Source organism: Rhinolophus sinicus, linkage group LG05, assembly GCF_036562045.2.
Source record: "Rhinolophus sinicus isolate RSC01 linkage group LG05, ASM3656204v1, whole genome shotgun sequence".
Taxonomy (NCBI): Eukaryota; Metazoa; Chordata; class Mammalia; order Chiroptera; family Rhinolophidae; genus Rhinolophus; species Rhinolophus sinicus.
In genome coordinates this window covers 39,011,014-39,035,185 of record NC_133755.1, presented here as the reverse complement: position 1 = coordinate 39,035,185, position 24,172 = coordinate 39,011,014, and the positions used below count along the sequence as shown (strand labels likewise).

The 24,172-nt window shown below is 37.6% G+C and overlaps 1 protein-coding gene across 2 annotated transcripts in view; it reads left to right on the top strand.

Annotated features, from left to right (window-relative positions):
* Window positions 1-24,172, top strand: part of EFEMP1 (EGF containing fibulin extracellular matrix protein 1) — a 56,797-nt gene that overhangs the window by 19,605 nt on the left and 13,020 nt on the right. For both annotated transcript variants that reach the window (XM_019719812.2, XM_019719827.2), the window contains exon 5: window positions 20,662-20,784. In XM_019719812.2, coding sequence (XP_019575371.2) covers window positions 20,662-20,784 — 123 coding nt within the window. The remainder of the gene's footprint in view (window positions 1-20,661; window positions 20,785-24,172) is intronic.

The following is a 24,172-nucleotide window of genomic DNA, read 5'->3' as shown; positions in this document are numbered from 1 at the left end:
GAAACATACCAGGGCAAGTTAAAATCTGCCCTGAGAAGAATGTAGGTGCATTCTGTGATTATAATAGCATTAATGACTCAGAAACAAAAAAACAGACAGTTCTAATGGCTTGACTCTTTATTGACAAAACAGTTCACATCTAGTACTGGTTGTTTCCTAAAAGCCTGGACCAAATCACCGAAGCTTTAAAAGCTGGTTCACTGCAGCCATTTTCCCAGACAGGGGCGTGGGCATTTACTAGGGTTCAAGCCACTGCTCAGGACTCCATTTCAATCCTAGCTTACAAAGCAGTTATTTTTATTTTGGTGCACAGTAAATATACTCTTTGCATGTATTTGTATAAACTCCTTTAAAATGTAAAGTTGCCAACACAACACTAAATGTTACAAGCTCCTTTTTATTTTCTTGGTTTTGAATTGATATAATACCTTCACTGGGGGATATGATGACCTTTCAGCAAAGAACAATCTCTTTAAAGTCTATAAGTTTCTTCATGTCACATTTTGGGATTTTTTTTCCCCTCTCAGACTCAAACCAAGCTTACAACTAAAGCAACCAGTCTTTCCTGAGCTTAAGCACTATTATCCATCACACAGAAACCACAAGAAAGTTTGTCAGCCAGTTACCTATTGCCACGTAACAAATTACTCTAAAATTTAGGGGCTTAAAACAGCAAACATTTATTATCTCATAGTTTCTCTGGGTCAGGAATCAAGATGTGACTGAGCTGGGTCGTGAGGCTTTGGGTCTTTCCCAAGGCTGCAGTTGTCTCTGGGATTGACTGGGAAGGACCCACTTTCTAGCTCTCTCACTCATGGTTGTTGGCAGGATTCACTTCCTGCCTCCTTTCCTCACGAGTTCTTCCTCCTTCAACACCTTGCCACATACACCTCTCCAAAGAGCATCTTACCACATGGCAGCCTACTTCCTTTCTGTAAGGAAGTGAAGGGCAAGAGAAGGTGCCAGCAAGAGAGAAAGTCCTAATAAGACTGGAGCCACAGTTTTTTGTAACGTGGTCACCCACGTGACAACTCATTGCTTTTGCCATATTCTATTCGTTAGAAACAAGTCACTAGATCCAGCCCACATTCAAGGGCAAGAATGCCAGGAGTATGGCATCCCTGCGAGTTACGTCAGAAGCTGACGACCACAATCTGTCATTAAAACTCCCCCTGCACTGATTCCAACCAAATCTTTAAAGTTAAATCTAAAATTATAAATAATTTCAAAAAGCAAAATATAAGCTAAAAAGCAAAGTGCACCCACATCCCCAGCAATGCAAGAGAATGGATGACTCATTCAGATATGCAGCCTGATGGGTGTGGTTGAAATAGGCAGAGAACTGTCCAAAAGAAGAACCTTGCTGCTTCTAACAGCTCCTTTTATATGAATGTACCCTTTTCTTATTCATGGACCTGGGATTTCTAAAATGCTATGAATTCTCTCCAAAACCACTCCTAAATAATCGTAACTACCTCCTTTATTTTAAAACTTCATTTTATTAAAATCTTCCTTAACCCCACTCTACCAAAAAACAATGTCCGCATAATAAAAACTGTATGAGCAAACATAAAAACTACCTTTATTTTTGCAGATTAACATGTACTCACATGCCTGTTGCATAAAAGAAATTTCAACTGTTCTTGCTTCATGTTAACTTTTGTCCTAGACATCTGTGAAATTTGTGTTTGTTAGGGAATCATGGAAAATGTTCTCCATCTCCCATAGAAATCTGTGTTCTGTTTTGGTTACATTTTTCTTCCTACTGCCTATTCAAAAGCCTGCTCCTAGAATTGTCATTTTCATGTCTAAATATGTTTACATCTTTTCTTTTGCCTCAGATGTTTACTAAGCGACATGTGCTAAACATATCCTAAGATTATAATAAATGGGTTGTGTAATCATTAGAAGTTCAGAAGCCATTAAACCCAACACGATCTTTCTTGGGATTCTAAGGAGTAGGTATCTTGATAAAAGGCAGAATAATGGCTTGTTTTTCAACAAGAAGGCAATAAGTTAGAATAGCATTGTAAGGGAAAGGAAAAGATAAGTGAGCAAAAACAGGAAAATCAATGAAGGTGGAAACCAAGAAATTGAACCATGTATCGGAGGACCTATAAAATAGTGCCATGTAGGGAAGGCCACCAGCCACATCCACCAGCCACATCCAAGAATATTCTAGTAGCCAGATTGTGAATTAACCAGAGGGAAAGAATAGAGAAAAAGCTAATACAGCTATTAAAAGGAGCTAGTCAAAGGAAGGTGTTTCTTTTCCCCCTCTTAAAGAACATGGAAATGGACCAAATGTTCTTAAATTACTTTTTAAAGTGCATAATACAGCTCTGTATGGAGTGTAGTACATTTCCTCCTTGGTCACTCTCCGCAAGAATTATTTTCCAGATTTGTCCAGGTGTCTCTGATGCCAATAATAAAAACCTCTGTAGGCCTGTTGAGTAGGTAGTGGGATATAAATGGGTGTCTCGGCAGCCAGGTAGAGGCCAGACTCTGGCCTCGAGCCTGGAGCATCCTGGGGAGGCTGGTCTGGTCCATGAAGCAGGCAGTGAGAGCTGGGGCAGCCCTCAGGGGGTCCCCCAGTCATATCTGGTTCCCTTTACTGTGAAGTCTGGAGGGATGAGGTGTGGGGGGGAACGCATTATGCTCATAAGATTTCCTCATATCCAGCCATCCATTTGCTAATACATTCTCTTGACATAAGTAGCCCCACTAAATTCCTCTTTCCTCATCACTAACTCTAAAATGACAGCTTAAGGATTATCCTTTCTGCCACTTACCATGAAACACTGCTCCAAACCAGTTTGTTGTAGGTTTCTGAGCTTAACCACATAGCTCACAACTGAGTGGATAATCAATCATTCTATGACTAAATCCATCTGGAACAAATTTGAAGTGGCCATGTAGGTTTCTTTTGAAAAAAAAAAAATTAAACTGAAACCAGAGTTGATCTTTTAAAAGGTTCAGAAGAAAAAATATATATATAAAACTCAGTAATAACTTTACCGCCAGAACTGGTGCATGCTCTCAGAGTAAGACTGGGTCTGTCCTGCCCCCGTTTTGCATTTCATTTACTCTTTTAGAAAGGCAGTCATCAAACGCTTTGGAGAAGAGTCCACTTCCCAAAGAATGAGGTCACCATGTCCTCTTGGGTAGAAGGCAAGGGAGACATTGTGTGGCCAGGTTGTCACCATAACTTCATGCTGATCTTAAATTCCCAAATACACAGGGCTCAACTGAGAGATTATGGAACCAAAAGAGCCTATTTCCAGCCTTTCTTGCTTGACACATTACTTTTTGTCCTGTAGGCATTGAAGGATCCCTTAAATATCAAGAGTCTTGACTTTCTTTTCCTCACTAGACCCCAAATTTTTAGAGTAAGTTTAGGGTATATTTTTCCATGTTTACCCTGAAATCTGCACCATTCATGCATTCATTTGTTCAACTTTTCGTCACTTACTCATCAATTCATGCACCAATGCATTCAGTTAATATGTGTTCAAACTGTGCTCAACGCCTACACTCCACCTTTCTTGCAAAAACTTTCCAGTCTATCTGAAATGGTAATTAAGGTCAGATTGTAAAAAATTAAATGATAAAGGTAATTCAAGTTAACAATTGAAGTCAACAAAACCCTAGATGAGAGCCTCAGTCCCTGTGTAATCCACGGTAGATGGTGGTTACCAAAAAGCACTGGAGGAGTCCAGTGAAGGGACTGGATACAGGAACCAGGACTGGTTAGGATTTTGTGGAGAAAGTAGATATGATCAGGGTCACCAAAGATGAACTGGATGTGAAGAATCCCGAAGACAAAGGACAGGCTCTGCTGGGTAGAGGCTCCGTATACAAAATAATGGTGACAGTATTGGTGTCATTGAGATGAGGGAAAGGAGGACTATTATAGGGCAGCAGGAAAGAAGATAGGAAGTCATTAGACGACAGTTATGTAGAACCCTGAATTCTTGGTTAAGCCGTTTAGATTTAGTGCTGTCATACCTAGTGAAAGATTTTGAACAAGGAGTGACATAATGAAAATGCTACCTCAAGAGAGTTGTAGGATGAGGAAGAAAAATAAGTATACACATATGGTTAAATGTGTTAAATCATTCTAATAGGACTGGGGAGGGGAACAGGGATGGAGAGGTCATATGTCAGTCTGGTTTATTTAAAGGTGGGTGAGTTTCTTGAGAAAGAATGGCATTAACTTTCAAGTACTGTACATATAGTAACAATGCTAATAAGAGGCAAAAAAAGAGAATTTGATCCACAAGGATTATGCTCAGGATTATAAAAATTTGTTTAAAATAATTTCTAACTGACACATTCATTATTTTTGCAGGCAAGTGCTTCTTCTGAGTCAAATGATGATTGTAAACAAGTTCCACTCCAAGTAGGATAATAATATGGTTATAATATTGTTTAGCAATATAGTTATACATATGCATATTGCAAAGGTAAACATCAAATTCTAAATTAATAAGATTTTGGTGCAATTTCAGCTCCTGCACCCCATGAAATAACCAATTAGGAATTAAATAAGCACTGAAAGGATCTTCTGAATAATCAGCCTTTCTGCCTCATGCCTGTATCCATTAAAGTGCAGAATGTTCACTAGTCATAATACATGACTGAAGGAATATGGAGCAAGTCTCTGTCTGCAAACTGTGGCTAAACATAGACCTTTAACAGTACTTATTCTTATTTTAACATGTTTAAGGCTGTGATACTGCAAAATGCAATGAACACAACCTAAGCAGAGTCAGGCCCTGAATATAACATGGTTTTTGCAATTGTAGAAATTATGGTAAGAGGCAATTATCAATAGGCCTACTCTCCCCTGTCAGTCCCCTACCATCTATTTTGCTTATAAACATGAACTAAGGAATAATGTGGTTATAAATAGAGGAGAGCAGCAAGTTCTCCTGATATGTTTAGGGGAAATGAATTTTCCAGTTAAAAATCACCTTTGTTTAACAATAAGAATCTAAATAGAGTACAAGAAGGGGAATGGCAGTTTGGGAGTAGGGGTGAGGCTAGACAGCTAAGCTAATAAAGCAAAATCTTAAGAGAATAAGGATATATAGTTTCATTTATAGAATCCAAAAGAATTTTAACTGGATTTAGATCTCACTTCACTAAGTCATGATACTGGTTTTGGGGTTTTTTTTTTGGCTTTTTGTTTGTTTGTTTTTGAAGACCTACTCACAGTTAGAATTTTGCAAAGGTAAAACACTTGGTTTGTCCATTTATTGACCTATTTAAGTTTCCATTCTGGAACACTTCATAAACAATAGTCATGCCTGTAATTTTCCTTCTCAAGAGTGGGGACTGCTGAAGGTGATGTGTTAGTTGTCTGGGTTTATTTTTTATTTTATATTGGATTTGGGAATAATAAGACAGGGGAAGAAAATGTTCACATTTGCTTTGTTGTTTATACTTTGGAGGTGGCAGAAGACCATAATGTGGGCATCCTGAATGAAGCTGGATCCCTAAACATAATTTCAGAGTGAGATTATTCAACACATCTGAGTTGAGTAACTACTGTACGCAAGGCACAGTCAGTGTTGAGGATAAAAGATAAAAAGTTACAGTTCCTGCCCTCAGAGAGCTCGTAGTCTGTGAGGAATTGGACAGTAATTATAATGTAGCATTTTGAGTCCCATTTTAGAGACTTCATAGAGAAGATAATGCCAAGCCTCCGTCTTAGGAAGTTGTGGAAATGAGCCTTTAACCAACTGGGGGAGGGAGGAAGGGAAGGAAAAAGAATGTTCCATGCAGGAGGAATAGCATTTGCTAAGGTCATAAGTAGAAGACAGAAGAAGGGAACAAGTGTTCTGTATGATTCAATGTACAGCACATGAGGTTAGGCAGGACTCAAATCATGAAGGCTTTGCATCTCATGTTAAAAAGTTTCGATTTCGTCCTGAAGATACTGGGAAATGACATAATCAGATTTCCTCTGCACCAAGTGAAAGATGCCCTATACCAATTTGAAACTTCCTTATGTAAATCCAAATAAAGGCCACCCTCTTTGTTCACAGAAGTAAACACATTTGTTTTCAAAACTTATTTCTGAGCTCTCAATTTGTTAACCCAGTTAGGTAATTATATTGTAACTAATTAGGATTGGTTTTATTCTCCATTTACAACACTGCCTCAAAGGTATATTAAGTATGGATTTCATTCTAAAAATAACACAGCTCTGTTTGTAAGCTTAAATTTTTTATGAAATATAATATGCTGAGGAAAATATCTTAGTGTAGGAAAGGCTAAAAATGTCAACACCAGCCTTAAAAATCCACTCAGCATTTAGTGCATCATTCCAGGCCATTATGATTTTGTCCACACAGAATATAACTGTAACTCTTAGAGGATTTTTATGACTTGAGGTTTGTTCCACCTTAAAGTTTGTACTAAAACTTATTGGGAGACTAGCTTGAAAGTGAAACTGTAACCCAGCCTTTGCAGAAGCTGCAAAAGGTTCTACACATTCTCTTTATTTGGCACAGCATTCCATAGTCCTATAAAAAATTTGTTGCAGTGGCAATGTAATTGTATAAATACTATGGAAGCGTTGAGTATTATTTATTGTGTTTTGCCACTTTATAATGTAACAATCATAGAATTTATGTATCAAATCTAATGGTGAGCTAAATTGGTACCTTCAACAAACTGAGGCTATAAAATTATATATAGGCCACTGATGTGGCAACTAGGGTTATCCAGCTGCTGGTTTCTTAATGGAAAATGCCAGAATTCAGTAGTCAGAGCAGAACTGTTTAGGACCCTGAGCCAGACCAAGTGCTAGGGTCACCCCTTTACCCTTAAGGTGGCTCTAGTTGAGGTGAGATGGGGAGCAGTCGTCCAAGACCTCCCCAAGGCAGTTGACTTTCCAGAGATTGCAAGTTTGCTGCTACTCCTCTTTCTTAACAAAGATAATTTGTGGATACAGCTGTCCCAAAGATGAGTTGGACAAGCTGCTTTCTGTAGTGATCTTATATTGCACAAAAGGACCTGGAAAAAGCAGCATAAAGAAGGTGGGTGGGAGCCGGACCTTGAAGCGGAATCTATTCTGTTAAGACAGAGGGGCTGCAGAGAAACTCACAGGCAAAGGTAGACAAGTGGCAACATGTGTGTTGCACGTGGCAGTATGTAACCTGGTTGATGTGGGGGGTCATATAAGATGGCATTGGTGAGTGGGAATCTAAAGAAAAGACTAGCTTGTATATGAAACCACCTGCTATGCTGCAGTGAGGTTCAAACCAACCATACAGGACCTCCTGCATTTTACTGACATCTGCTTGCATAGTCACAAGATTAGCTGGCAGGTTGGAGTTCTGAGGTCCAGCCTCACTGAGGAGATGAGGATGGCAGAGGCAGCCCTGCTGAGCTCCTGGGGGCTGGGGGGTGGGGAACACTGGAGAGCCACAGTGCTGGGCCAGAGAAACAGTACTCACAAACCATTGCTGAAGTAGCAGTGCCCAAGGCCTACACAGCAGTCGGAGATGGTCCTCACACTACCTTCAATGTGGCAGCAGTCAGATCACTCAAATTAGAAGAATGATCTATTCAATTAGGGTGAAATTGAGAAACGGCAAATGCAAAGTCAAATATTTAAATAGGAAGGAGTCAGAAATGCAGGATGGAGACAGGCAGGCTAAGAAGATGACAGAGAAGGAAGCCAGTGTAACCAACCTGCAGATTTGTCGTACTGTCACCATAAGCATAGTGTTTTTCCTTAGGCTTTAAATTATTTCTTGTAAATTTTCTTTGTTACACCCTTAATAAGGGAACAAGAGACTATCATATTCACATATATAATTTACCTCTTGCTATAAGGAAAGCAGTTGGAGAAAGTCATTTGTTGTTCAAAGAAACCAAAACTAATTTTAAAAAAGAATATTTTTCTAATATGCCATGGTTTTACTATGTTACTAGCATAGCTTTAAAAAAAAAAAAAAATTGACTCCAAATCAAACTGTCCTGTGTGATAAGATTGAATGAATGCTTTGTTAACTACAAGTGATATAGATTACCATTATGGTTTATAAAAACTCCTGGGACTTGCTCATTTGAGAAGCCAAGCAAGCATCTGGTGTTTTCATCTTAGCGTCTTAACTCTGAGCTTTGTCCGTATGAGCAAACAATCAGAAATATTTGTCCTGACTGTCCATGCAGTTATTTCCACGACATTTGAAAATATTCCCCATGTGTTCTCTGGTTCTGACTTATAATTTCATCACTGTCTGAAACACAATGACCATACTGTCCCTGACATAGTTAATATAATAAAAACTGCTGCTGAAATTTATATTTTCATCACTTTTTCATTGCTATAATGTGTTCACACAAAAGTTCTGTCTGCAAGGTTCTAATTAGAGGTCTAATTAAAGCTATGTTTGCTAAGTACCCGAAGTTCTTATAACCATTAGCACTCCATTGCTGCGAAAGGGTCCTATAGGCTTTAACTGTCCTTTTATACCACAACATATTATGAAAAGCAAAAAATCTTAGATTCTCTTGTTTTGCCAGATCCCTTTTATTTGAATACTTGCAGTTTCTCTAATGAGAGGTGACCTTAAGAAAGAAAGGCTGATTTGCCTGTTCTTGAATCCATTCATCTGGAATATGCCAAAGGAAGGGAAGTCATTCAATATGGTGTTCTTTCTAATTGGATTTCAGTCATGAGGGACCACCTTCAAAATCTGACACTAAGCAAGGAAATGAAGATAGGATGTGTAATTATATGCAAGTACATAGAAAATTCTGTTAAAAGCCCTGATTTTCTGCAGTTTTCTTGCTTCCTTCCTTCTGTATATAATAGAAGTACCAATCTGAAATACACCAACTGTAGTCATTTCACAATCTTCAATACAATTTAAGAAACACTTAGTGTCAACCAGGTACTATTTGGGGTGTGTATTAGTTCAGTCAGTCTTCACAATAACATTATGAAATGGGTATTATCCCTACTTGACAGATGTGCTGGAGAGACTTGGAAAGGTTAAATAATTTTCCCCAGACACATAAGTAAAATGTGGTGATGCTTGAATTTGAACTGAGACCTATTTGACTCTAAAACCCATGATCTTAACCACTCTTTTGTCTCAATCATATTTCATATCTTCCTGTCAGTGAGTTGCATAAGAAAATATTTTATTCTGTGGTTCTCAGACTTTCTCAAAAGATCAACAAGTCCTCCCATAAACTCTAATTCCTGGTATGATAAATTCCTGGTATAATAAGGCTAGGAAAAAAAAAAAAAAAGCTAGCACAAGCAACTAAAGAAAGATACAATCTCACATAAAATCATTGAGAACTTAAAAAGACTATGCAGTGAGAAAATAGTATGATTGTTCTCCTTCTTAAAGCGGTAGAAAGAGATCCATGGTTGAAGGTCACTGACAGAGGGCCTCCTTACACCTATCTGGCAGCCTCACAGTCACGCACGTCATGGGCCCGAAGCCAAAGGTTTGCATTTAAAGGTTTCCACAAACAAATTATTGCATTTCTAAGGAAAAATAATTCTAGGCTAATTTTTAAATTAACAATATGAATTGCTCAATTTTTCCATTTTCTTCTGAAATGAAAACTTGGACTGTGACAGGCTCCACGGATGTGCTTCATGCAGTAACCATTTTAAGTATATATAACAGATCTAAGAATGTAGTCCTTTTTTTTTTCATCTGTGTTTATTCATGCCAAGAAATTCTTTTAAAGACTGCCTTAGTTTGGCATCTACCTTTAACACATCAATTGCACAGCTGGCACGGGTCCATCTCCCTTTGTACTCCACAGGCATAGAAACTGTGTACAGGGCATGTTTCCCTGTGAGATTTTTCTTCAGAATTTATGCTGCTAAACAGGCATTAAGCTACTCTAAATTCCTGACAGGTATGTAGCTTTACAAGTACACAGCGGTGCATTTAAACATTGAGGAGAACATTCTATTCATCTCACTCTGCTAACAGAGCCATTTAATCCTATTCAAAAAGATGAGTCCATTTTAGACCCTCCTTTGATTCTGCACAGTAGAAAGAGGGAGAAGTCACTGCTGAAAAATGAAAAAGAAGGGAAGAAGGTATAGAGACCGATGATTATAGCCCCCAAAAAGCAAGAGCATGTTATTCAGGTTTCCCAGGATTCAACGTTTTCAGTTAGAGAGGGAAGAAGAGATAAGAGCTGAACAATGAATACTTTTTATAATAGCATTAAGGAATTCAGCAAAGTGAGCTGAATTTCAGAGTCTTAAAACTAAAAGAGACCTTAGAAAATTTATTTATGTCCCCAATAGAAATAGAAGGTAAAATGCCTACAATTTATTTAAAGTCCAAAGACTATTTTATACGTTAACTTTGAGAAGTATTCAGAATTGAAACCCTCTCAGGGTCGTAGTTTTCTGGAACCGTGTTTTCTTTTGTCCTCTATTGCCTTCAGGTACTCCTCAAACTAATGCTGAGGTGTTATTTAAATGCTATTGCTTCACAATACTGAAAGTGTTTTAACACAGAAAGGTGGGGGAAATCCCACAGCCTATGTATATCAAACACAATTTATCAGCAAATTAAACTCAAGTATGCATGACAATTCGTGAATAACTTAGGGAAAATGCTAACTATAGTATTGATTTGGAACAAAACCAAGAAGTCAAATCTCACTTGGTTTAATGGTATGTTAAAGATTTGGGCACAAGTTGATAGTTGCTCACATTTAACATTTTGATCCCTGAATAATCTTGTGTCTTAATATGATGAAGGCTGCAGAGTCTTCCTGAAAAATTCTTAAAACAGGACAAAGAATAATAAGTCTAGGATTTCTTAACTATTTCCTTGCTCAGGGAAGAGGGAGGGAATAAATAATCACTTAAGAAGAGCTCTTTCCTTGCTATACTTTATCATCAAGCAAGTTTTTCAGATGTTAGAGGATACATTATAAAAGTATAAAAGTAAGCTTCACAACTATAAAAAGATATATGTGTATGCACTCCGTGTCGAATGGGAAAAAGTACAGATTTCAATTTTGTTGAATCCTCACAGCTTTCCATATTAGGGTGGTGGCAGCATCTCTTTTTCAATTTTTTGTTATGAACTTTTTCAAACTTAAGTGTACAATACCATGAACATTGAATACCCACTATCCAGATGCAAAAGTTGTTAATATTCTGCCATATTTGCTTGCAGCACTTGAACACCATTTTTAAACACAGATGACTAGTCAAATCCTCCACCCACTGCTGGGATCCACATTGCACCATGTGCACATTTCCAGTGATAGGAACCTCATCACATCCTAATATATTAAAATGTCCAGGGACCACAGCATTTTTTTCTTACACTGAACTAAAATCTGCCTTCCTTGAATTTCTACCAATTTATTCTAGTTTTGCCCTTTGGAGAGATGTGGTCAAGACCGTTTCCTTCTTTTCTTGCTTAGCAGCCCTCAAAACTCTCATAGGGGATCATCTCAGATAGGAACGAATCTCATCTGCATATGCTTCTCTTGTAAATTGAGTATAGTGGGGGGGAAAGTTAAGAATGACCTAAGGAAAAAGGAGGGGCTATAGGCCTACTTATGGGCTGGCATTTTTTCCCACAGGTTTTGATATGTAATATTTGCATTTTTACTCAGTTTGAAGAAGTCTCAAATTTCAATTTTATCTTCTTCAGACCATAAGTTGTTCTGAAGTATGTGCCTTCTTTTCCAAAATAAGGGGATTTTTCTAGTTTTGTTGTAACTGTTGTTTCTATCTTATCCACATTATAGTTAGAGAATAAAATCTGTACATTGCAATTTCTGATATTTATTTAAACTTGCCTTAAGGCCAGTACATAATCATTTTCTTTTTTATGTTCCCTCAATACTTGAAACGGTTATGTATTCTGTACAGTGTTCTATATAAGCTAATTAGTTCAGTTTTTAATCGTTATTCATATTTTCTATTCACTTCTGAATATGTATGCCTATTCTTTTAGTTACTGAGAGAAGTATGTTACATCTCTTAATATAATTATGTTTATGCATTATTCCCTTTAGTTTTATCCTTTTTTGTTTTATCTATATTGAAGCCAGGTGATTGAGTGTAGTAAAATTTATAATTTCTATATTATCCTGGGATCTAAAATTTTTATCATTACATAGTGTTACTTTTTCACTACTAATCTTGTTTTCCCTTAAAGTCAACTTTGTCTGATATTAATAATGCAAAGCCAAAAGTCTTTAGGTTAGTGTTTGAGTGGTATATTTTCAATCCTTTTTCTTTAATCTATCTGTCCTTATATTTAAATTATGTCTCTTAAAACAGTATATATGGCTTCTATTTTTTTAATCAACCTGAGAATTTGGGGTTTTAGTAAGAGCATTTGATCCACTTACATTTAATGTAACTATTGATATGTTTAGGTTTAAACTACCATGTTAGTATTTGCCTTCTATTAGGCATGTTTTAGTTTCCTTTCTTTCTTCCATTCTCTCTAAAATGCTGAAGTATTTTGTATTATTTTAGTTTCCCATACTACCTTTGTAGTTTTATACTCTTTTACTATTCCTTTAGAGCTTTCCCTTGGGATTAATTTAATGAGTATCCCTGATTTATTAAAGTCTAAAATAAATTATTAGTTTTTACCTCTTCCCAAACAATGCAAGGACCTTTAACTACTTAAACTCCATTCACCCTGCTGCCAATTTATATGCTACTATTCTCATTTCCATTCTACATATTTTATAAATCCTAAAAGACCTTGCTATTATTATTTTATATATTCAATATTCATTTAGATTTACCTACTTACTTATGCTTTCATTGCTTTTCATTGTGCTGGAATTTTGAATCAAAAAGAGAAAAGAAAAAAGGTATTTAGTGCAAATTTGGTGAGTCACACACACACACACACACACACACACACACACGTACATATACATTCATCCTACCTCTCTGCTCCATTTGGAATTCAGAAAACCATAAGGGCCAGGAGGCCTATGGGGAAACATTGTACAGAAACATCATAAGTAAGCTGTAATGAACTGGGTAGGAAAATACACACAAGAAGGTAACATGCTCTGAAGGGCAAGAGGCACAAAGATATACTTTATTTCAAAAACCTTAGGCAGTTAGTGATTTGGAGAAGTGCTGCCAAATTACACTCAGCAAATTTAGTATTATACCTCAATTTAGTGGGCACAAAAGCTGTCTATTGTTGAATGAACAACAAGTATAATGTAATTGGTTTCATGCAATTAGGAGGTCACCAAGCCCTGCTTGTTACAATTGGCATTGCCATAGCCAGGGGCTTATGTGACCTCAAGTGATGATTGGCCTGAGGGAGTAAGCCAGGAATGTGTATGCTTTGGGCTAAGGAGTCTGACTAATCTGGCTGTAAGGATTGGGGGAAAGAAGCCAAGAAACAGATCACAGTACTCGGGCAGGGCATGGTGGACTCAGTTGAGCGTAGTCAGTCTCCATTCATCACTTTCCAGGGGTTTGATCTGGAGCTGGGGATGTGAGTGGGGGAGAGGGTAAGGTGAAATGATAGAGCTCCAGGAAAACACAATTGAAATGTCAGTGCATAAGCATCTCACGATAAGGTGGGATCATAATTCCTCTGAAGGCCATCCAGTTAGAAGCCGGCCCCCCACTTGTGTGGGTTGGACTTGAACTTTCACACAGAGGGCTTTAATTCCTGGTACTGAGCCACCCTGAACAAAGACTGATGGTGCTGCTTGCTTCAAAATACAGTTTTATCTCCACAAGTTTTGTAGATTGATGATTGGTTATAATATCATCCCAAATACCAGGTTCATCTTTTCCCAAACATTTGAATAATTAAGGAAAAAAGGGGGGGAGGTTAGCTGGCTATGACTGAGATGCCAGAGAACATCCCTGACAATTAATTATTTATCAGTGAAAAATGTCTTTTCCTTAAGATTCTAAAAGCAGTAAGCTTCACTTAGCCAGTGTGTGAAAAGACCTGAAGAATGAGAATTAAGGCCTTTGTTCCCTGGCTCATTCTCCTGTTTTAGCCTACGACCGATTCCCGATTCGTTCATTTGGTCTGTGCCGAGTACAGATGAGTCATGAGTTGATTGTTCACACACATGAGTTGGTTTTCTCCCCCACGTTCATGAACCCTATGTCTAACCTCATCCAATCATCTTGCAAATGAATACCACTAGCCACAGAGGATACTAGGTAGGAGAGGGTCAATTTGCAGGGCAAATCCATCATCTTTGCTGGAAAAGCGTCTCCAAGTACATGTAGCATTTTTCCGTATGGGAACAGCGTATTTCAAGGTTCTGATAGAACACAGTGCAATGCCAAGGACTTCCAGGACACTTGATTTGCCACTTCACTTTCTAAAACAAAAATATGCACTATCAAGACTGATATTTGTTGGTTTTGGTGATATTTTTGTTGATCATTTAAAGCACACCAAATTATTAACAATCTGTTTTGCCAGAACAGATAAGAATCTAGAACTATAAATCTACTGCTGGCCATGGATGAAGACAGTCCTTTTTTGTTACTTAATATCAGTATTTATTTTTTCCACTAGAACTGCTTAGCTTGGGTGAATTCTGGTTGATAATTTCAGAAGGGTGAAAAGCTAACTAGAACTGGGCATTTGGCCCAGATAAATCTGATTCCAGTACTATGAAAGAAGCAGCAAGGGAAATAGAAAGTCTTTGACAAAAATTGTTGATAATTGGCTAAGGACTGGGGAGGGAAACAGAAGACTTGGAGAGCTATGAATGTTATTTCAACATAGAAGAAAGATGCAAGGGAAGAATCAAGATGCTACAGATTAAGGACCCTCTCTTTAACTCTAAGAAAAATTACATATATATAATATATTATACATATATATAATATATATATACATATACATACATATATACATATATACCTACAATAAAACTGTTACCCAGAACTTTTAGGTTTGGATAAGTCTTTCTGGAATAAGTCTTTCTGGAAACCTAAAATGCATAGGCAAAATGGAAATTTTGGGTTTGAATTTCTGCTCTGTATGACCTTGGTCAGGTTATCTCACCAATCTACATTTCAGTGACATTCACCTGCTTCACATATAAACTGTGGGTCACATGACCACTTATTCTACAGGGCGATTAACAAGATTAAACCAGAGGCCTGTAGATCTGATTTCCTAATCAAATAATATGTGTTTAAAGATTGCCAAGCATTTACCAATTTTTACACCAATTAATTTCAGAATTTTAACAGCTGTGTATAGGAAGTTATATAAAATATTACATACCTTCTTAATCAGATTTCAATCGGCATAATGCAATGTCTTGCTTACTCAGGTTATTGTTATCAGTAGCCTTTAATGGATGAGGCAGCAAGAAGACAGTAATGCCCTCAGCTCTTGTTGAGATAGTTCCTACCTTCCAGGATTATATTGAAAACTAGGATGAATACCTCCAATAACTATAAGATCTTCACCCATTGAATCCCTTCTATTTAAAAAGTTTCACAGAGTAAATAAAAAGAGTACTTTGCTAGGTACTAATTTATTGTCTTGTCACTAAAAAAGATTAGTACCAATCACTCGGAGCAGATGGATGTCTCTCTAAATCATTAAGACTACGAAGGGGGAGGGCAGGGTGGAGAAAAAAATAGAAAGAAAAGGAAAGAAAGAGACCAGGAGTAGAGAAACCCCTTTTTACAACAAACATGAAGGCTTGACCTTTTTCCCCCCTACTTTACTCCATTTATGAGGTTAAATCAGCATGGTTGGGGAAAATATAAGAAAATTTTAAATCCACACAGATCAATAAAGAGCAGCAATTGGAATCCAACCAGTACGTTTGCTTTAACCACAGGAGTTCAAGGGACAGCACCGTCAAATAATATTTACAGAGTATACAGAGTGTCCCACACAGACTAGTAAAGACATGGTTATTTTACTTTAAGCGTTTACAGTCTGGAAACAAAAAGACATATTTTGAAGATTCTGATTTTTTTTTTTAATCTGCACTATCATTAGGAATAGACAGTGTATTTTACAGATGGAGAACAGAGAGAGAGAAAAAAATTGATGCCGTGGCCCAAGATCATATAGGCAGTGACAGAATCAAAATAATTGCAATCCCCTTCCTCCTACTTCAGTGCATTCTCACAACTGGTCGATGGTGTCTTATTCCAATGTAGTTCTGAATTATTTCTTAAACCTAAAGCAGCACAACGTTTAAAAAGTCTAAGTGGTAATCTACGGCATTTAAGATACAGAAAATGTTTGCCCATGAAAACACACTGAAGTGACTCCATGTCGTGGTAAGTTATCAAATTATGGAAAGAACATTGCAGAGATTAAAATGTTGCATAAGAGAGAGGAAGCGGCATGAGTCAGGGGTTTGGGAAATATGAGTCAGGCTGAAGGGAAGGAGCCAAAACCATAGAGAATTAAGGGCCTGAGCAGGGACTTACTGGATGTTCACACAGTTGCCTCCATTAACTTTGAGAGAAAACTGAGTATGCAGTTGCAGAGACTGGGGGTCAGCTTGGCAAAGAGGCTGGGAGCACGAGCTGAGTAAAGATCAGACGGGATTGTTTAAAGCAGCGATGGTGCCAAAGTCAGCAAGAGAGGGACCTGCAATAGTATAAACCACTAGGAGGGAGAACACGGGCACATTTTTGAAAAATGAGGGAATCGCCAGATATTGCCATTAGCTATTCTTAATGCATTAGACTGATGAAATGTGAGTTGATTTACATGTTGTGAGTTGATTTACAGAGTAGAAAGCACACTCTATTATTTTGTTCTTTGATCATGTTTACATTAGGCTATGTCTACATAGTTCAGAGCTGCTCCCTGTGGTGTTAATCCAAACTCTAATCCCAGAATTTTGTAAGGCCCAGAATTTTGCTCCTGACTTGAACTCCCATTTTAGGAGCACCTTCCACCAGGCACTGCACCAGGCTTCTCTCACATAGCCCCTTCAGCAACGCAGACTCCAGCTGTCAGCCATTCACCACTTCTGTCTTGTCAGTGTTCTCTAAGGTAACTTGCCTTCTGCCTAGAAATAACCTCCTATTTCTGTCAATCCATGTATCTCATCTTCTTCAAAGGGCTGCTCAAAATGCACCTCTCCCGGCAAACCTTCCATAGCCACCCACCTCTGATGTTGACTTATTCTTCTTAGCTGCCACACTTCTCAACACCCATGCTTTACATCCATTTTCATTTGCTGACCTCTTGCTGATTTTGCTGTTTTTCTCATATCTTGCCTGTTAACCTGCCTTGTAAATGTTTAGTTCCTTGAGATAAAACATCGATCCTTTCCTTAAACATCAGTTCTCAGCAATCGTGATTCATTCATCTATTTATTGAACAAATATTTATTGAAAATCCACCATGTTTCATGCATTCTGCTTAGGTGCTAGGAATACAGGAGAGAAAAGTAAGACATAGACCACTTCCTCAAAGAGCGTGGGGACCAGGGTACAGGGAATGTGTTCACCGATGGCCTAAGAACCTAGTGAGCTTACCTGTCAAGGATTAATTTTAGATAGTTTAAAAACAAAACAAAAACTCTTCTCCCCATAGTACTTCTTTCTTAGATAATCAGAAAAATCATGAGTGACCTGAGCAGTTTCCCTTATAAATACAGCATTGCTTTTTCACCACTACCGATACTCTCACCACAGAGGGCTTTCATAAACAGGTACCCCTGTGCAGGAACGGATATTTTGCTTTGAGCTTCTGACATAGATGTACATTTTAGTGATTTTCTTATCACATTCAACTTTCTGATATTTAAGACCAATAGAAATGCATGCAAGTAGAAAAGAAGCATAAGAGTTTCACAATGTATAACGATTCTTATATGACTTTGTATATTCTTTTATGACTTTCTCATGACTTATATGTTTTGTGAATAAGCAATGACAGGATCTCAAAGTACAACTTTCAAAATAATAAAATGGTATCATTTAAATAAACTAGTAAATTGACAGTATAATTGAAGATAGTTCAAAGAAATCCCCCCCCCCTCTATATATATATCCTTCAGCATTAGATAACCTGCTAAGAGCAAAGGAAAGGATAACTAATAACTATTCTAAACTCAAGTCAGAGAAGCCATAAATGAAAATGTAGTCATTTAGTGTACTAGCAGATCCAGTTCAGGGTATACGACAAAGCATCACGCCCAAGACTCCTTTGGAATAACTTCTCAAAGGGGATTTCAGGCAACTGTGTTTTATTGAATTTCAGGAGGTTTCCCCTCCAAAACAATTAAAATAAAAGTGAATTCAAGTAAGTAGAAAACGTATGAAAAATATCACCGGTTAATCCTGGGTGAGGGGAGTCTGATTGCGGTTTTGTTTGTTTTTTGATAGAGAAAGGAAAAGAATGTACTGGTACTGGAGGCTGTGGTATTTTACTTGGTGTTTTTTGTTGGTGTTGTTGTTGTTTTTATTAAATTATTTTAACTCACCTCATATTTTTATTAAATAATCCTTCTCAGAAGGTAAATGGACCGGTTCTTAGAAAGGAGTAGGTCCAGGCAGCAGGTTTTTTAATGTTTAAAACCTATTTAATGATATACGAATTCCACTGGAAATGTTAACCTATTTATCAAAGAGACTTAGAACTGAATGACCAGAAAATAGAAAGGCAGTTGTAGAACATCAGGAACGCGATGGCGTGGTTTGCAGAGAGGTATCTCAGAAAGAAGCCCCAGTCACTAGTGAGGCCTCCTTTAGAAAATGCAGCAGCCACCCTGAGCCCTTGATCTTCGGCCAGCACTTACCGAGGAAACTTGCCACATCTGAATCTCACGTTGCAGTATCTCTCAGGGCTGTTATCACTGCAAATGTTGGCAAATGTTCTTGACATAAAACAATAGGAATTCTGCTGTCATTTCTGCATTAGCAAGTCATAAAGCTCCAAAGAAACCTCAGTAGAAATGTTTTCATCAAGTATATATGAGAAAATAATAAAAGACACAAAAAAGAATGGATAATTTCAAAGCAAGATTGCTGCACCTTTACATAGTATCTAAAAAGGACAGAATTATAATAACTGATTTAAAAATAAAAATAATAATAATAAATTTCAAAACAAAAATTTAAAAAATAACAAAAATAAATCCACCAAACTTTGAAAACCAGGTTCAAAGAATTGTGTAAGCAGATACTTTAATAGGTTATTATCCAATAAACAGCCATACATCCCTCGGGTATTTTTCATCGCTACTTCCTCTTTCTTTTGGAAAGAATCTCCCTTATTACTTCCACACTCAGCTACTCAAAGCCCGTATCTGAGGACAACCCTCTTATAACCTGAACTTCCTATATTATTTTACTGGGTAGTGTAAGTGCAGTAATTCTCCTTGGAAACGTAAGAAAGATGAATGGCAACATTCTGAGCTTGGGCAGGAATTGAGGAATAAACTTTAATTAACCGATGGTTCATTCTTTTATTAGTGATTCTTGGCCCTTTCTTCCAAAGCACCACCCTGGGCCTACCACAGAGATGTTCTGGACTGCTTTAGCTTGTCACAGTTTTTATGCTAAATTTGTCATCAAGGAATTTCAAGGCTATATTTTTTAATGACACTTAAGAGTCTTAAGTTGTTGAGGAACACCAAATTCACTTAATCCTTTCATTTGTGCTATTTAACTTCATAATATGAGAGCTCTGAATGAATGCAAAGTGATGTAGATAAGGCAAAATTAAATTTCACCTATAAATTACTGTGTAATATAAATGTACACACACAGATTCACATCACATTTTGACCCCAAAGAAATTTATTATAACAGGTTCATTATATTTTGACAGAGCATATCTTACTTTTCTAGAACTGCAATCAACTGGTACCTATTCCTCAAGGCACCTTTAGTATATTATTCCCCAAATTGAAATGCTTTGGGAAAATATGTATTTTACACTACACCAGCCTATCTCTCCTAGAGAAATATTACCAATTTCAATCCTTTGCATTTTGAAATTTGCAATAAAAGGTTTATACAGTTATGTTACCCTAAAGTTCAAACACACACACACACACACACACACACACACACACACACACCAACAACAATAACAACAACAACAGGTAATGTATAATATTAAAATTTGGTTTATACCCTGTTATTGAGCAGATTTGAGAGATTTGTCAACAAATTATCTCAAATGCAATGTAGTGGGTAGAAAAAACAAGTATCATACAATTTATTTACATTTTAAAACACACAAAACAATACTGTATATTCTAATGGGTGTATCTTTGTATAGCAAAAGTATACAAACATCTCAAAGAAGGATTCACACCTACAAAGACAGTGGTAGGTGGATGAGTAAAGGGATGAGGACGAATCTTCAGATATAGCTTTATATAGCTATATCTAAAATATTTCATTTCTTAACAAAATAAGAGCTGAGGGAAGCAGGGCAAAATGTTAACATTTGTTAAATCGGGGTGGTACACACTGGCATCTATGAAATTATTTTTGGAACACTCAATTGATCTTTTTAAATATTTCTAATACAGCAATATTGCAAAGTAATATTTTAAAAGTAAAGTAAAAAGTCAGTTTCTTTAAGAAAAGTATTAGGACAGTATGAAGGCTATATCAACATCTTCACAACCAACTCAAACCCTTTCTACATTGCGTGTCTTTAACAGACATAGATGAGTGCGCTGCAGGGACGCACAACTGTAGATCCGACCAAGTATGCATCAATTTGAGAGGGTCCTTCGCCTGTCAGTGCCCTCCAGGGTATCAGAAGCGAGGAGAGCAGTGTGTAGGTAAGTACAACCATACAATAAGCAAAGTCCTGTCTTGAGTACTTAATTGTTTAAACATCAGGTCTTCAAAACAAAGCTCTCATATATATTTGGAGAATGACAGCTAACAACTGCTTATCCTTTCATTGATTGCCAATTCACTTTCCACATTCACAAAAAACAACTAGCTTTAAAGATGGAGCATATTCTGGATATCAGAATGTTGGTTACCTGTTAGACTCAGCAAAAGCAGAAATTTGGGGTATGAATGGGACCACAAAAGCAACTGAGAAAATAATTTTAAATTACCTATTTGGGGACCATAGCATGTAAACACTGATGATACAGGCTTCATTCACCGGGTTTAGCATAGCATAGTTTATAGGGCAAATCATGAGGTTCAAATCCCAGCTCCACTCCTAATTCACAGTGAGGCCTTGGGTGAGTTACTGAAATTCTCTGTCTCACTTTTTTCCTGTGTACTATGTAGATAATACTAGCCCTACCTCAGGAGCTCGTGTGTGGGAATATTAAAAACAGTGCCTGTTCCCGGGCTGAATACTTGTGTGCTATCATTATATCATGAGTTAACATACTGAACATTCTTGATGGTGCAAGAGGGTGCAGTGCTAGGAATGCAAAGCCAAGTTCATCCTGTGCCTCTATTTGAGAGCTCTACTTGAGCTCCCTGAAGGCTAGGGACAGGTCTGATTTGTGTCACTGCTGCCTCCTTAGTCCCTGACGAGTGCCCACCACATTTAATAAATGACTGCAAAAACACCATATGGGGAGGTCGACTAGCAAATAAGAGGTTAACTAAAGCATCCTGGGCTCAATTGGGAGGTCCAGCAAGAGGCATGAAACCCTTTCACTGAATTCCTCTGTCCATTGATTTACATACCACCACCTCTTACCAGAAACCAGTCAAGAGCCCTTATTACCTCTTAGGAACAGAGGATCAGGATGTGGGGACAGGCAGCCAGCATCCATTTCTGCCTGAGAATGTGAGCTGGTGATGTCAGGATGTCAAATCAACACTGAGCTCTGCAGAGTTCTTCCTGCCACAGGGCTGTGCCCAAAGGCTGGGGTTCACGCTGAACCTCCGAGGAAGGCCCGGGTTTGCAGTGATGAAACAGATTTGGGAGAAGATTGTGTGGGAAAACACAGACACCGAAGTTTTGCCCATTGTATTAGTCAGGAAAATAAACAATTGAGAGCATAAAAAGTACAGAAAAAGAATTAACCCCAACTACTGTGGGAAGAATCAAAGAGAATGGAAGTTATGGTTGTAGCCCTTTGTGATAGTAGGAGATGTTCTTAAATTCAGATCTAATCATATGGTATTTTCTTTACCCATTGAACCAACTCTACGTTCCTCAACAGAGCTTATAAGGTCTACCTTAATCTATCCTTGCCCAGCTCTGAACACCCCTCTCCCACAAAAATAAGTATACTCCAGCTCTATCCCACTAGTTTATAGTTCCCCACATACATCACACAGTGTCACACTTCAGTGCCTCTACATAAGCTCTTTCAGCACCAAGAACACTCTCTGCTGGCAAACTCCTATTCAACTCTCAAATCCCCGCTCAGAGTCAGTTCCTCTGGGAAGCTTTCCAGGATCTACACCAATAGAATTAGTCATCCCTCTCTATGCCAGTACTTCTCACATTTTGATGGATCCTTTTTGTAAATCTCCTATCAGATACAGAATAATTTTTCTGGAAAGTACAATAAAAATGTTGTGGTAAACCCCAGTTGCTATTTCTAAATAAGTACTCTCATTTTCTGTACTTCTTTGTGGCTGACTGGTCCAAATAGTCCATGGACCAGCAGCAGTTAGCAGGCCACATTTTGAGGAGCACAGTGCTCCCGTATCCCTTTCCACCTTTCCACTGTTGATCTTATCATTCCATGCAGTGATCTGTTTTCGTGCCCATCTTCCACACTAGATAAGGGTGGAACATATGTATATTTATCATTATTGTAAACCTGCAGTGCCAAACATAATGCTAGCAAATAACAATGGTTTGATGAGTGTTTGCTGGTTGTGAAGACCTGCATCATTTATTCATCAAATATTTATTGAGGGTTGACTGTGTGCCAGACACTCTTCTAGGTGCTGGACCATCATGGTGAACAAACACTTGACAGAATCACAGCCTTCATGGAGCTATTAGAAAGTACTATTTATACAAATTAGGTATCAAGAGCGGCACCTGGGTACTAGGAAGAAGTATGCTAAAATTGCTCTTAGCTAGCATGACATTTCCATTCATTCAACTAATGTTTATTGCGCACCTACTTACGCCAGGCCCTGTTTTATTTGTCATGCATTATAGTGAGGGAGACACATAACACATAACACAGTGTTAAGGAGTGTCAATGGCTACAAAGAAATACAAAGCAGGATAAGGGGATAGCTGAATATTTTATATGGATGGTCAGAGATGGCCTTCTTGAGGCTACATTTGAGAAACCCCCTAAATAAATGAGGGGGGAAGCTCTGTGATTATCATTATCATTTGTTTCAATATTGAAGTTAAGTCAAATAGATTTTGCAACTTATTAATAATAGCTCCCATTTAGTTTTTACCTGTTTGTGTGGATGTAGGAAGAACTTTACCTATATTACCTCATATAATCCTTGCAACAATTCTACCACATGGTTGTACTATTATTTACAGAGGAAGAAATGGAGGCCCCAAGAGGCTAACACCAAGTTAGTGATTGCCAGAAGATGCAAACTCAGATTACCCTGAGGCCATTTGGTCACACTGCTTCCCATGCTTTTAGCTATTAAAATATCAGAAGAGCTCGGCATAGTTTTGTTTTTGTTTTTTACTATAAGATAGTGTCACTATATAATCTTTACATTGTACATGCATGATTGTTATTTTGAATTACACATGCCATTTTGGAATTGTCACAAAGTATAGAGTCATGAATTAATGAAATTTTATTATGCTTCTAAGATGTTAATCCGACTCTGCAAGTTCTCAATTGAGCATTTTATAGTTGGAAATATTTATATGAGAAGGACACGGGTTGGAACACTTCATCAATGCATCAGAGGGCACTTTGGTTTAGCATCCTTTTCTTTCCACAGTGTTCTTTCATTTGATTCTCAGAGAAACTTCATAAGATACTCACAACGAGCATGTCCGCATTTTACAAAAGAAAAAACAAAGATACTGAACTATTAAGTGACTTCACCAAACTCACCAACTAAACAGCAGCCCACACTTCTTTCTCCTAGTTTTATGCTACATCACTCAATTCTTCGACAGTTCTTTTATACTTCTGTCATAATAAATAAGCTTTTAGATTCCTCAAACTGACATTCTCAGATATATGTGAAACAGTCTTAATTTCTTTTCTCTCTTCTAAGTCTCAACCCACCCAGCCA